The sequence below is a fragment of the Sparus aurata genome, chromosome 2, assembly GCF_900880675.1.
Source record: "Sparus aurata chromosome 2, fSpaAur1.1, whole genome shotgun sequence".
NCBI classification, from domain to species: Eukaryota; Metazoa; Chordata; class Actinopteri; order Spariformes; family Sparidae; genus Sparus; species Sparus aurata.
Window position 1 is genome coordinate 34,549,776 of NC_044188.1, and position 14,145 is coordinate 34,563,920.

Genomic DNA, 14,145 nt, shown 5'->3' on the forward strand with positions numbered 1-14,145 from the left:
TATACTGTAGCCTATATGAAAATAAAAAAGCTTTCAATGCAGCTTGCATTTCAACACATTATGGACTTATGTATCAACTCTCATACTAAAACCTGACTACTTTTGGTCATTGATAATAGAAAAATAAACAAATGATTTTTTCCTTCTCTATGTGTCATTAAAGAAAAAGCTGCTCTCAGTCAAAGATGAGAATAAGACTTCTATCACAAAATCCTCCTGATATGGGTGATAGGCAGCATATCCCAGTGCCATGCTACTTTATGCTGCTTGCATTTCAACACACTGTGCAACAACTTTTTGCACAATGTGTTGAAATGCAAGCGGTGCGCAAAAAAGCGCGACTGCCAAGGTTATTCAATCAAAGTTGTGGTAGAGTTTGTAATTCGCTTTGCTTTTTCAGAGTTGGGTGGAAAATTTGATATCAATGGCTTGATGGTCCTCTACAACCATGCAACTACAACCATGCTTCCACACGCTTGCTCTTAAAGCAGAGGCTGCTGGTTGAATGTTGCGCTCAGCCGCCTCATATTTTTTTGTTATTTGCGCACCATTGACTGTCCGGTTGCTGCACTTCCGCAATTATGAGTTCCGCCTCTTGTGTTCCATCAACATTGCATTGTCAATTAACATTTAGAAAATACATTTTTGACTTTTGTAAATCGATTCAGAATCTTCCACGTCCGCTTCGTAATGCATCTAAGAATCAATCAATGCATCAACTTCATCAATTGTACAGATATTGACGCATTTTATGCAGATGATACTTTTACTTACACTACATTATATGTACCAGATACTCATTTCTATTCTACTTTCTTTAAAAGGAAGGGTATGCCAGTCTTATGGTACTCTAATAATTGCTGAAATGTATCATCTTAAGAAAAGGAAAAATGATAAACTGAACTAAGGCAAAAGCATTTGAGATTTTTTTTTTTTGTGTATGCGACTATCTCAGTTGTACAGTCTCTTCTGTGACTCTGAAAGAGCCGTATTAATATAGTACTCCATCGATTTAGCAATGCACTCCAAATACTGTTGGAACTGCAATGGAAACTTTAAAAAAAAAAAGGATCCAATTGATGCAACAGGACCAGAGGTATCGTATTTTTTTAAGGTAAAGACACACATAACCAACATCAAGAGCTAGCTGTGACGATGGTTGTCTTTTGTGTCCCCTAATGTTGCTTGCGCCTCAGCCAGAAAGCTGCACTTGAACACAACACAGTGAATACAGCCAAAGGCCAACTAGCACAAGGCGTTCTGCTCCTGTATAAGAGAAAATAACCCTTCATACCACACAAGGGAGCAGTAGTCTGTGTTTGTCATTCAAAAAGAGGAACCAGAAGGCCCAGGACTGCAGATTGACTTCAAACCATGAAAATAAAGCATTTTTTTCACACCACTTTCTTTAATATAGTCACTTATCGAGAATGTGTCTGATAAAATGTTGACCTTTGCTCTTCCTTGCACTTACTTGCTCAATGAAACTCCAAATCAGTGTGGTTTTTCCAGTAAAGGTGTGGGACACACCACTCAATCAAGTGCCACCGTCGCACGGACATCGCCAGCCCCAATGGCCTGGTGTGTAAGGGCCCCTATTCAGTGAATTTGCACTTCCTAGAGAAAACTTGGTGCCACCAACTGGACTGCTAAAAATGTGGTCACAGGTTCAATTGTGTTATCTTATTCATGTATTAATGTGGCCTCTAGCAGATATGAGGAGTGGGCTTCAGAAGTACTGCAAGCATTTTTTGATATCACACTCCCACCTTGCTGTTGTCTTCAGACATAAACAACTTCCAAGACCTTGATGTGTAAAACTGATGGATTTTCCCTTTTAGTTTGAGCTTGGAGGCAACAAATTCCAACAGAAAACCTGCATTTCAATACTAAGCCATTGTAGTACAGCAAACACCCCTTTACACAGCAACATGAATGATCAGACAACTTGGCAGGTATTAGACACATTTTCCGTTCAACCAAATCAACCAAACCACTTTTTATTGTTACCTAAAGCACAATTCATATTTCCTCTTCACTTTCTAACAAGAATTTTAGATAACAAAGTAGAACTGTGGTCTTAAAACCATCAGCTTAAGTGGTGATTAGTGTGCTGCGTCTAAGAGCATCCAGCCGAGTTGCTTCTTTCCCAGATCTCGGCAATGCATGTGGCGTGTAAAATTGATCATACCTAACAGGAGTAATGGTGAAAAATGTGAAACTAAAAGCCAGGCTGTGAGAGAACAGAGTTCCTGTAATTTAAGCTTAGCCGTTGTGTTTTCTTCCTGTTATGGTGCTACTTGAGCTCTGAAGTCACTTTGGAAGAGTAAAGGTAGAATGTTTTTTTGATGCCTCAGTGCCAGATAACTGCTGGACTGTGATAGCCCTCATCTAGTAGTGACAACAGTGACAAGTTGCTGGCATGTTTGTGTGTTTACAGGGGCTCTTTGAGCTGACTGCATGTGCTGTCTCTCATACAGAAGAAATGCCACAATCCCTCTTTGCTTCTACACTAACAGTTGCAGGCTGTTCTCCATTCTCTGGTTCCACAGCTAGAAAGAATCACAGAAATGTTTCTACCAGTGTTGACTCTCCTTGCACGCTAACATTTCTCTCACTGTATTCTCTCCTCTCTGAATGGTTAAATCTGGCTTTTTCTCTCTTTTCTTTATTCACAACCTCATTTAGCCAGCTCATCTCTCCTTTGCTTCCTCTGACTTCTTTTCCTGTCTCTGACTCCCAGTCAGGGGGATTCAGACACAGATTCTGAGTTGGAGGATCGTGTGGATGGGGTGAAATCTTGGCTGTCAAAAAGCAAAGGTTCCGCAAAGAACCTCTCAGATGACGGCAGCCTCAAGAGCTCCAGGTCAGTACAAAGGCAACTGCTGTTACTATCACTTCAGGAGTCTACCTTCCTAGTTTGACTGCCTGAATAAATGGTTTATGTGATTTGATCCAGCAAAAATAAGGAAGAGCAGAAATCTTTGTTGAAAAAAAGGAACTGGACTTAAATGTTTTTTCAAGCTGCTTTGTCGTCATTGTCACCCTCTCTGTGAAGATGGGCCTTTTTTTCCCCCAAAAACAAACAGTCTCCATGGTAGATTTATCGACATGCCCAGTGGCCAGGTGGCATAGTCTACCTTAGCTGCTCGCTGAAATGAATGAATGTGTCTGCAAGCTGACAGCTTCGATTGCCCCAGATTTGTCACCAGAAGATTTAACTTCTCTCCCTCAGCTGAGCCGCTCCCAACGTAAAAAAAAAAAAGTTTAAATCTCTCTTAACAGCTCGTCCCCTTAGATACACATTAACTGATTCACAGAGCTGGCCAATAAACCCCCCTTGTAGTAGTAGTTTAGGAGTAGGAGTAGGAGTTGAATTGTCTTTAATTGCCTAGGACTTCAATTGCCAAGGTACACGGGTACAACTCCATTGGAAATGTACTTTTAAACTTTCATATTGGAAACGTATTCAACCAGTTTACTCAAATAATGCTACTGAAATATTCTGTTGATGCTATCACTTATTTTGTTTCTATGAAAGTACATACAGTATTTTTTACTGGAGCACAAGGATTAGCGTTACCTTAAACCTCAATCCTGTCAGTCAAGCATACACAATATAAACATCCAGTCTGTTTGTTCTTGGTAGAATAGTAGTCAGGTGCTATGACTGGGGCTGAAAAACATTTGATTAAATCTGAATCCAGTAGCAAATGCGCTACCAAATTCAAATCCTTTATCAAATCTCTTCAGATATTTTGTGGATTTCAACAACTTTAATCACCAACAGTCAACAGTAAAAGATATTTCACTATTAGAACACAAACATTTTCTTTCAAATTGTAATTCATTTTGAGACTTTTATTGATGTATTACATATATATCCACTGTTTAGCTCAATGGCTCTGTGATTGTTTTGTTACATTATTGTCTGGCCATAACCCACAAAACATTTCCATATTTTTTGGAGTGGATTTGCTGAGAATTACTGGTTTAGATTTTCATATAATTATTGTGGCCTTTATTTGTCCTTGGTGGACAATACGATAATGTTGGTGTCTGTCTAGACATTTCAATGCAGGAAAATCTCTTGTTAGTCCCCTCTCAGTTGTCTCCATTTGCACTCTCTTTCTGTTGTTACATTTCTCATCATAATTCTGTTATATGATTTGTCAAGTTTGATTGATTTGTTTCTTATACTCTTCCTTCACTTACCTTCACTTGACCCAAATCTCATCTTTGTCATTTTCTCTCCCACTGTCTTCATTCCTTTGTTCTTTCCATTCTTGTTACTTTCTAGATTTGCTTTAAATGTAGACGCAAAGGAAGGGAACGATTGGAAGGAGGGTAAGGAATGGAAAAAAGCAAATAAAGAGAGCAAAGAGGTAGAGTCGAGCAGGCCGGTGTCAGTGATGAGCTCCCTCAGCTACAGAAAACGATCCAACCTTGACTCTAAAGGGGATGCCCTCTTCAGTTCCCTAAAGCAGAGTGCCAAGTTAGAAAATGAAACCTTACATAAGACTAAACCTAAAACTTCAGATCTTAAGGATGACACCTTCTCAATAAGCTCAAGGAGGAAGTCACAGCCAGGTGATGAAATCAATGACACAGAATCAGTTGTGTCCCAGGCCTTTTCAGAGGCCAACAGCAGAACCAGGACAGGCATGGACAGCCGCTGGGGTGACTTTGACAAAGAATCAACCATTTCATTTACTGCACCAAGTCGGGCCTCCACACGTCTCGGTTTAAGCCCTGAGAATGATGCCAAGTCTACCATCAGCTTAGGTTTGTCAAGCCCGCATGGACGCCGATACACCTCACGCTTAGATGAGGGCCGTGCTGGGCGGTCATTGTATGGTAGTAGTCCCAGTAGCCCTTGCTTTAGTAGACGGTCTGGGGGTCGCAGTCCTGGAAGTGTTAGCCAAGCCGATTCCCATATGTCGCTGGCACGCAGCTGCCGTCTGAGCGAGTTTGATGTTGATATAGATGATAGTCGAAGCGTGGCCTTCACTGAGAGGCCAGCATACAGTCCTCACTCATCCACTGGCCGCAGTATCTCCATGCCACCACCACAGGCTAGATCATCAACTGCTGATAATGACCCAGCTGATAACTGGGACATCAAAACAGTCAGTCATCGCAACTACCTCGACCCTGATCTAGAGAAAGCCATCAATGAGGTGCTGAGTTTCAAGCCTATCAAGTTCAAGCGCAGGAGCTTGGAGAACTCTGAGGGCGAAGAAGAAAAAATTAAGAATGATGAAGACGACAACAAAGCGCGGAACCGCGACAGGTCTGCCAGCAGTCTCAGACGCTCTGCATCTGCTGTGGACTGCATGAGGTCGTCTCGCAGTGCCAGCAGCTGCAGCAGTCACCACCGCAGTAAGAGCAAGAGCAAGAGCAAGAAAAAGAAGAAAAGCCACAGCTCTGAGTCTGACAGCTCAGGAAATGACCAGGGTCACAGGAGTAGTTCCAGGAGGAGGTCCAAGAAGTCTAAGAAAAAGTCCAAAAAGAGGGATCAATCTTCTTCTTCTTCATCATCATCATCATCTTCAGATTCTGAGTCAGACACTGGATCTGAATCAAGCTCTGGTGCCTCTACTATTTCTTACCGGAGCTCCAGCAGTGTGAAGAGGGCCCCAGTTCCAAAGGTGTCCAGCCCCGAAGAAGAAGAAGCAAGGCCACAGAGTGAAAGCCAACCCCTTAGTAAAAAGGATGATAAGAAAAGGAAGAAGAAGGTGGACAGTCTGATGATGAAGTACCTGTACCGGCCAGACAGTGACTGAGGCAGGCAGTAGGTTGCCTGATATGAACTTACCCGAGAAAGTGTTTTTGAAGCATGGTGTGACCAAACTAATCAAAGACATTTTCACTCTCATCCGTCAACATATTAAATATTGCTCTATTCAGTTGAATTGTGAGTAGACTCACAGGAGTCTATTTTGCAAGTTGTGCTTTTGATGATTGCTTCGTAGGCATGCTAACAATTTTTGGGATGTTTACTACTACTACACAGTGTCAAGCCAAACCGAAGTGAGCAGGAAAGTCTTTGGTGTGTTGTGAATTGTATCATACCAGGAAGAGTACCTGGTGAAATGGGGCACTCAACATGGATGTTAACTTAACTATTAATTACTTCTGAGATGTCATATTGATTTATCGCCCAAGAAAGGTAAAAATAAGAGGCCATAATACATTTTCCTTCCAGCCCTATGCTGGCAAGCATAATTAGAACCTGAGCATTGATTTACACCAACATCAAATTAATTTGAGATGCACAGTTGACAGTAATTAACTCCCAGTTTGCAATATTTAAGTAGTTTGAATATTAAATCATATGAAAAACGCATAATGACCACTGAATTGAATTATCTTGTGTCAGAGTTCAATTGGAATATTTGAGATGATGTTTAAAAAAGAGACTTTAAACATGTTTAGATATTGGTAAACATTTGATTCATTTTCGGTACACTAATTCACTTGATAACTCTTAACACCTTGAGAATTACATCTATTATGATGCTTCGTATTTCACTGGCTTGTATTTAGTACTTCAGTACCATCATTACAGTTTTGCATGCTGGTGTGGCACCGCATTGCATGAGATTTTGTTTCAACTTGATGCAGGCTAACCTCACAACATGGCTTAATACAAAGCTCCTCCGTGGTGACGAGAGCTCAGTATACTGTATCACAGGAAACTGGCAACACAATAGACAAAACCCAAGCAAATGATAAAAACTTCATGTCAGTTTTAGCAAGTATTTACATTGACAATTAGAAAAACATCAGCAAATATAGAAACACTGCAAGTAGTAGACAATAAAGTGATCTAAAATAGACTGTTATTGAGAACTGTAAGGCCCTATCCACATGTGTACAGGTATTTCTGAAAAAGTTGTTTTTTTCTCTGATTTATATATGTAAACAGTGTTTAAGGTCTCTGGAAATGGAGCTGATGGAAAACTCCTTCCAGGGTAGAGATATTCAGGAACTCTGTCAATGTTTTAGGTCTGGATGATCAGAAACTGAGATTTTCTTGGAAGCGATGACGAACACATCCAAGTTCACGTAATTGACCTTAGTTGGTATGGATAGAGATTATTTCTGAAACGGTGCTAAAATTGTCTCCTGAACAGAGATCCGTTTCTATTAGAACTTCATTTTCAGAAATACCAGTGCACATTTGAACCAGGCCTAAAAATGGATTAACTAGTATTAAAAGGCTAATGCTGAGTGCTGTAATATATCAAATAACACCAAAACTACTACTAATTTTCAAATAGTTGTGTGGCTTGTTTGGGTATGCTTTTGGTGTCACAGTGTTGTGTACAACCTGCAGCGTTTCTCTATTTGCAGAAATTTTCTCTTTACTGAATTTGAAGTATGTTTGATCCAGGGCCACTACGCATCACAGTCTTTGAATGGTTTTTACTCATGAGCCCAGGAAGAATGTTGACAATACAAACTCACTGGATTGAAGGCAATCTTCATGGCAATCTTTGAGTCTTGAGAAAAACAACGTCATTAGGTGCAAATAAAAACTTGGCTTATTCTGATGGTCTCTTCTATTAACCTCAGCACTTAACAATAAAAAATGGTCTTGGATTTCTCCCTCACCAATTCAAACGCTTCTCAGCCTACAGGTTAAAGAAGTAATGTCATTTATCTATAGTGTGTGAACCTTTCTCTGTAAATAAACTGGTTTAGTCGGTTTTTCAGAAGATTACCTGCCAATGAGTGAGTTTGTATTGAAATATTTTTTCCCGTTCCTAAACTCAAAAATATGTTGTCAAAATGATGATAATTTCTACCTTTTGCTTTAATTTTATTTTTTTAACATGTCTTGAGCTCTCTTACACACTATACTATTCTCCGCTTTTTGTTGTTTAATAATAACATCAGCTTGTTCTTGTCCTTTCCTGCTCTAGCCCACCTGGTCGGAGACGTTTCTGCTTCGATAAATCTGATGAAGAGGAGGAAGAAGAAAAAAAAGAAGACGGGGCGGTCCAGGGCTCGTACTCCTCTCGATACAGATACAGCAGCCATATGAAAGACAGTGAGGACAGACCTTATGAGACCACATCGTAGTCCTCGCTGCCAGCCCTTGCCATCTGAAACGCACCCTCATTTACCTGTTCGTCTTGCATGCAGTGTTGACCCTCAGAGTGGTTAGTCTGACACAACTGTTCACTGAAGCACTCCCAACCCTACATCAAAAAACAGCCAATCAAATACTATAGATATTCCTATGATAGGTCTTCACAGGATTATTTTTCTGGAAACCTCATGGTCTATTTGGTTTGGCACTCATCAGTCTAACCTCTCTGCACACACAGTAGTCCTGATATTACCGACTCCCCTTTGCTGGGTAACGAAAGCAGCAATTTCTTGGCTTGAGCAGCCATCCTGTTAAACTCCAATCAGCATGGTTTTAACTGAGCCAAAGAACTTAAGGTTGCAACGATAACTTTTTTCTCTTGATGTCTCTTTTACTCTTCCTCCCTTCTTTACATATAGTACAACAGAATAGTATGTATTGCCATAGTACAATGTATTGCCAAAAAGCCCTTGTTCCAGTATGTGTGCATAATGTTTTACTTATTACCGATTTATGCAGAGTCCTGGGAAAAGTCAAAGCTTTTTTCTCTTATTCTATCCTTTTTGGGACAAGTGCCATCTGATTTAAGTGGACTCATCTACAGCTGGCTTCTCTGCAGCAGTTGTGTTTCATGAGCTGATGCGCTGAACACTAAAGACTCTCTCTCATCCACATCTGTTCGCTTTTCTTTGCCAGAAGAAATCTTTCTGCTTTTTGCTGTAAAATGATCTCTTCACAGGGGTAGAGGTTGGCATCAGTGACTACTCCATCATGAAAACTAAGCATTTGAATCTTTTGTTCATAATGTTTGACAGATTTGTTGTGCAGAGAACGGGCGACAAGCTAATTAATTTCCACAAGGTTTGAGATTACCTCTGTGATATGCCTTGTCTTATTCTGTTACAGCTTGATTTGAATTATTTGCCAGAATTCTTTATTGATGAGACCTAAGATCTCGACGTTCACATGCCGTCTGTGTTTTGCTTTAAGTTTTATGTCCTCTCCTTTTCCAAAGTAAAGAATGTACTTGACTTTGGGCACCAGGCATTTGTTGGTTTGGATCCTCAACTAGCATGTTAAAGGAAAAAGCTGGTGTTATTCTAAATTCTCATTTGAAACCTTTGTTGACCTTTGAGAACAATAATAATAATAATAATAATATTGTATATCATTCTAATCTATGCTCAAATGTTCATTTAACAAGGTGTTTTATGCTTTCAACCACATCTGTTGCTCTGCTTCAGCAAATGGATCCTGTTAGTTGTCAACACAGCTCTTACGCCTAAACCCTTTTGTTCCTGCTGAATATTTCGAGTTTCTATGAATTGTAGTGTGGTAACACGTTTCCCGTAAGGAGAAGCAGCTATAGAGGACTACAGTAGCCAACAGTGCTGAATATACATCTCCACCATCACCATGCAGCTAGCAGTCCATCAACTCTGGCTGGACTAGACCCAGCTGGACAGTGCAACCTCCAAGAAGACAGAGGCCAGATCTATGACACTGAAGACAGTATCGAGGTGGTTTTCCTTTTTGGGTTGGGCTTCTGACACCCCGGAGCTGAGTCGGTAATAACTCAGCTGCAATTCCAGCCGAGCTAACTACCTCACGGCAGCTACATTTGGAAGCAGTTACTTAACGTTTACTTCAGCAACAAAGCTACCAATGTAGTTGTTCATCAGGATCTCCGGGAATCATCTCAGTACTATAGCTGGACTGGTCATTCTTGGAGGCATGGGAGGCTTTTGGTCATCAGTAGTTAGCAGTAGTTAATTTAGCTACAAGTAAAGCTAATTGTCCAGAGTTGAGGTGCAGCAGCAGTTTTGCTCTAGCAAGAATTACATTAGCCTAGTTGACAGATAAGGAAACGGGGCATTCTCTGTCCCCTTCAAGGTCAATGGGGCAAATTTGAGTCCCAAAGTTTACCAAAGTTAAATATGAGTCCAGCCGGCAGATCAGCTGGTTACAGTGATTCAATTAGAATTAAACTGATCAATCATTGGATTAATGGATTCATGAATTTTGATGAAAAAAAGAATATCCCCTTTAAAACCTCATTGGGTACTGTAACCTCTTCTAACTGGACACTCCACAGCCTATATAACCAATACTGTGAAATCATGTAAACAGCAAGAAAAACGGAACCTGCATTTTCATTGTTGCGTAAGTGTAACATCGTACTCATCTTACAGTCATTTGTCTAGTATTAGCATCAAGATATCTTTAAAAGCCATTGAAAGTTCAGAAGACCTTGGCATGGCATTTGGGGCTGAAATAAATGAATGGATGTCCTTTATTGTGAGAGAAGTTGGGTGTGGTTCTATTAGACATGCTTTTTGTAGACTGTTCTTTTCATTTTTATTCTCTATGCAGTTAACACAAGTGTGGAAATGTGTTTTAATCTCATTGACTCTGATACAAGTGTCTGGCTTCAACAGGAAAAAAGAGCAGGCATAACAATGCTTACTGCACACCGTATTTATATATAAATATGTGTATGATTCATGCTAGCTTTGAAAATAGTTCATTTTTATTTTCATTATTGAACAAATTGACCACTTGTTATAAATTTTGCATTACAGTTTAATATATTGTAAATAAATGATGGTGATTGTTTTAGAAGACTGGATTTGTGTTTTTCTGCTGTGTGTATTCAGTTCATGTCTTTCCATTTACACTGACACTTTGGTCCTCAGATCTTCAGAGGGCATTCCAATAGAACAAAAAAGGGACACATTTTCTGATACATCCACTCAGTTCTTTTCATTTGCCCTGACAAATGTCAACAGCTTTGTTGACCATGCGAATGCCTTGTAAATGGGACACAAAATGTACTGATTTAATTTAGATTTTTTAATTAAATTACATTTTGTTCAGTCCATTATGATGTAGTTTAATCTTATGCATCAGTGCAGCCACAATATTGATGCTTGCAGCCGTGTCATGCTCATTCAACCCAAAAGTTAGTTACTTTGTCATTATCCTATATAGTTAAAAGAGGCTCTTTGGAGCATCTGTGTTCTGCTGGAAGTTGGTTGGGAGTTTATATTGGTGGGTTTCATTCCTAAAGTAACGTTACCCACTGTTGCTCCCTGTGGCAGAGAGAGGCGCTGAGAACATGCATAAAGTCCCATCCTATGGACTATCACAGAGTCGATCACAAAGAAATCCACGGTCCAGTGGCATTAAAATGTTTAAACAAATCATTCACAGGCTTGTGTAGGAAATAGAGAGACAAGGAAGGTCTCATTTTTCATGTTGGGTACAATCTGCTCACATATGGCCAGTGAAAGAGTTATTAATACATTTGAAACATTTGCATGCACAGAAATGTCACTGCAGCAAATGTTGTGGCTGCAGAACTAAAAGCTGTAGTAACAGGACAGAGAAAACAGAGTTACACTTTTAGCTTCTGAGATTTTTTTGACAGAATGTTAGGATTTATCGGGGGGGGGGGCAGCTGGTTTACTCCAGCTTATTCTACTGGATCTGGATGAATCTGGATTGTGTCATCTTTAGATGCATAGTCAAACACAGAACATCAATTAACATTTAATAGCCGTCCTGTTGGTGAGTCATGAGTTTTAAATAATCAATGAAGTGTATCCAGTGTTTGTTGTATGCAAATTAAAATGTTAATGGAGAGACATAGATATCGTTTATTTTCACCCACCTGATTGACTGAGATCCTCCTCCTCATTTAAACATCAGTGTATTATCTCAATTGCAGTAAAACAGAGGTGTTGATGCCCAGATTATTGTGAAATGGTGGGGGCAGAGGGTGGAGTATGGATGGACCACATATTTGTCTCTCAGAGAAGACAGGTGCCGCTGTTTACTAGCAATGTGCCACGTACTGGGGCATCTGGCTCTTAAAAGGGAATGTGAGCCTCTTTAATTTTTATGTTATGCCCAAAACACACCTATGAGTCTAAATGCAACCCCTTTCCCCACTGCGCCTTACTTAGCACCCAGATTATTCACACCTTCCTAACACCTGTGCCTTTAGATCATGCACCATAGATCCGTGAAATAGGGCCCTTAGTCTTTTTGGTATTTTGGTATCCCTTTTTGTGTCTCAGTTGGAGGAGAGGAAACTGTGCTTTGTACTGAAAAAAATGACATCCTTGTCCAGTCTGGTCCATGGTATTTGTTGCATTCGACCTTTTATTTTGTGTCTAAGAGTCTGTGAGGCCAGAATTGGACATTTCAGATCTCAACAAAGCTTTAACACAAAACCTGTTGCCAGACAAGAAAGTCGTTACTTGACAATTCTTCAAAACCCCACATTTTTTCAGTGACATTTTTGTGTCTGTATTCTATCCAATACCAGCATTTTTCGAGTTCTCCCTTTCGACAATATCTACACACAACTACAATATTGTTAAGGCCAGAGAGGATTGTCTTTATGGCCTCTTGACGGACAACATAATGTGGTGGACTGAATTTATAATGCTTATTATACTGAAGCAAGTTTGTCTTGGGTCATTCTGAAAAAGGCCAAATATTTTGAGACAACCAACTGTTTTTGTGAGATGATAAAGTCCTTCAATATTCTCCCAGTTAAGTGAAAAACATAGACATGGTAGATCACATAATCTCTAAAATCCTTCAATTAGATCCTAAAGCATGGAAAGAGGGTAGCCTATGGAAAGAGTGTCTGAGTTGAACAGTCATGTTGTGTCAACTCTGAATCCTCAACATCCAAGAACTGCTTCCATAACACATCATCTGCTGTGAGAGAGAGAGAGTACAGACTCTGATTACGTGCTCAAAGGGTTCTTGAAGGACATCAGAGTGAGACCTAAGATCTAATCTGTTTTTGCTGATCAATATTCAATCTAATATTTTGATATATGTGAGGAATGTGGTCTGCATTTTGTCCTTCAACCACCTCCTGACTGCAGTGAGCAGAGAACTACCATGTTAACAGAGACCATGTCCATCAGATAAGAATGTTTATAATTTAACTGAATATGCATGTTTGTTTTTTTTGTCACACCAGCACATCATGGTGACGTCACACATGTTATAACTGCCATTACAATTAAATTTTGCATAATATGGCTGTCTTGATTGTTACACACAAAAGGAGAGCTTTTTTCCATTTCACTTGGTTGACAGACATTTAATTTAAAAAAAAAAATTCAATTTAAATATATGGCTTACATCCAATTTACACTGTGGGAGGAAACTAACATGCAACTTGACACAAACAACTTCAATAAATTCACCCTAAAAGCAAAACTTGCTGCATACACACTGGCCTCACTTTTATGTTTCCCTGTCCTTCTGTTTTCTCTCTATCAGCAACACTATCTGCTTTCTTCACCAGCAGTAAATTCTATAAAGTTATAAAGGCCTGCCAATATATTTGGGCGGACCGTCCGATAAGTCTATGTGTAGGAAACACTGTGGTCCGTATCTGTGTAGCATGACAGAGTTTGGAAATCTTTAATTTTGTTACAGTTCTGTGTTGTATAATTACAAGTAATTCACCTTGAATCTTGCAGTGACAAATAAAGCAACATAAAAATATAAACACAGTTAAGAGCAGAAGTACAGTTTTTAAAAAGGAACATGAAGCACACTTGTTCAATAAAAAAAACTTGTAATGTGGGGTGCATTACTACCTACCCCTGCTTACTGGCCACCAGCTTTCTTGTACCAACAGCACTGACAACACTAAGTATGGAGGACCAAACCTGACATAAGTATAAATAAATAAATAAATAAATGCTGAAATAGATGTATAAATAAATAAATAAATGCATAAATAAATACATGCATAAATAAATGAATAAATAAATAAATGCTGAAATAAATGTATAAATAAATAAATAAAAGTATAAATAAAAGAATAAATGCTTTTTATTTATTTATACATTTCTGTTCACCTACATTTATTTATTTCTGTATTTCTGTTCACCTACATTTATTTATTTCTGTATTTCTGTTCACCTACATATATTTATTTCTGTATTTCTGTGTCCATATGTAAATGAGGAGGTAGGAGGTCCTAACCTCAGTCAACAGAATGATTG

General features: G+C 39.3%; 1 protein-coding gene across 1 annotated transcript in view; it reads left to right on the forward strand.

The window, feature by feature from the left end:
- LOC115596666 (unconventional myosin-XVIIIa) overlaps positions 1-8,035 on the forward strand; it is a 142,714-nt gene extending 134,679 nt beyond the window's left edge. The window contains exons 39-41 of the mRNA XM_030441942.1: positions 2,744-2,866; positions 4,301-5,787; positions 7,932-8,035. Of these exons, the coding sequence (XP_030297802.1) occupies positions 2,744-2,866; positions 4,301-5,786 (1,609 nt within the window). The 3' untranslated portion in view covers position 5,787; positions 7,932-8,035. The remainder of the gene's footprint in view (positions 1-2,743; positions 2,867-4,300; positions 5,788-7,931) is intronic.
- The last annotated feature ends 6,110 nt before the right edge of the window (positions 8,036-14,145 follow it).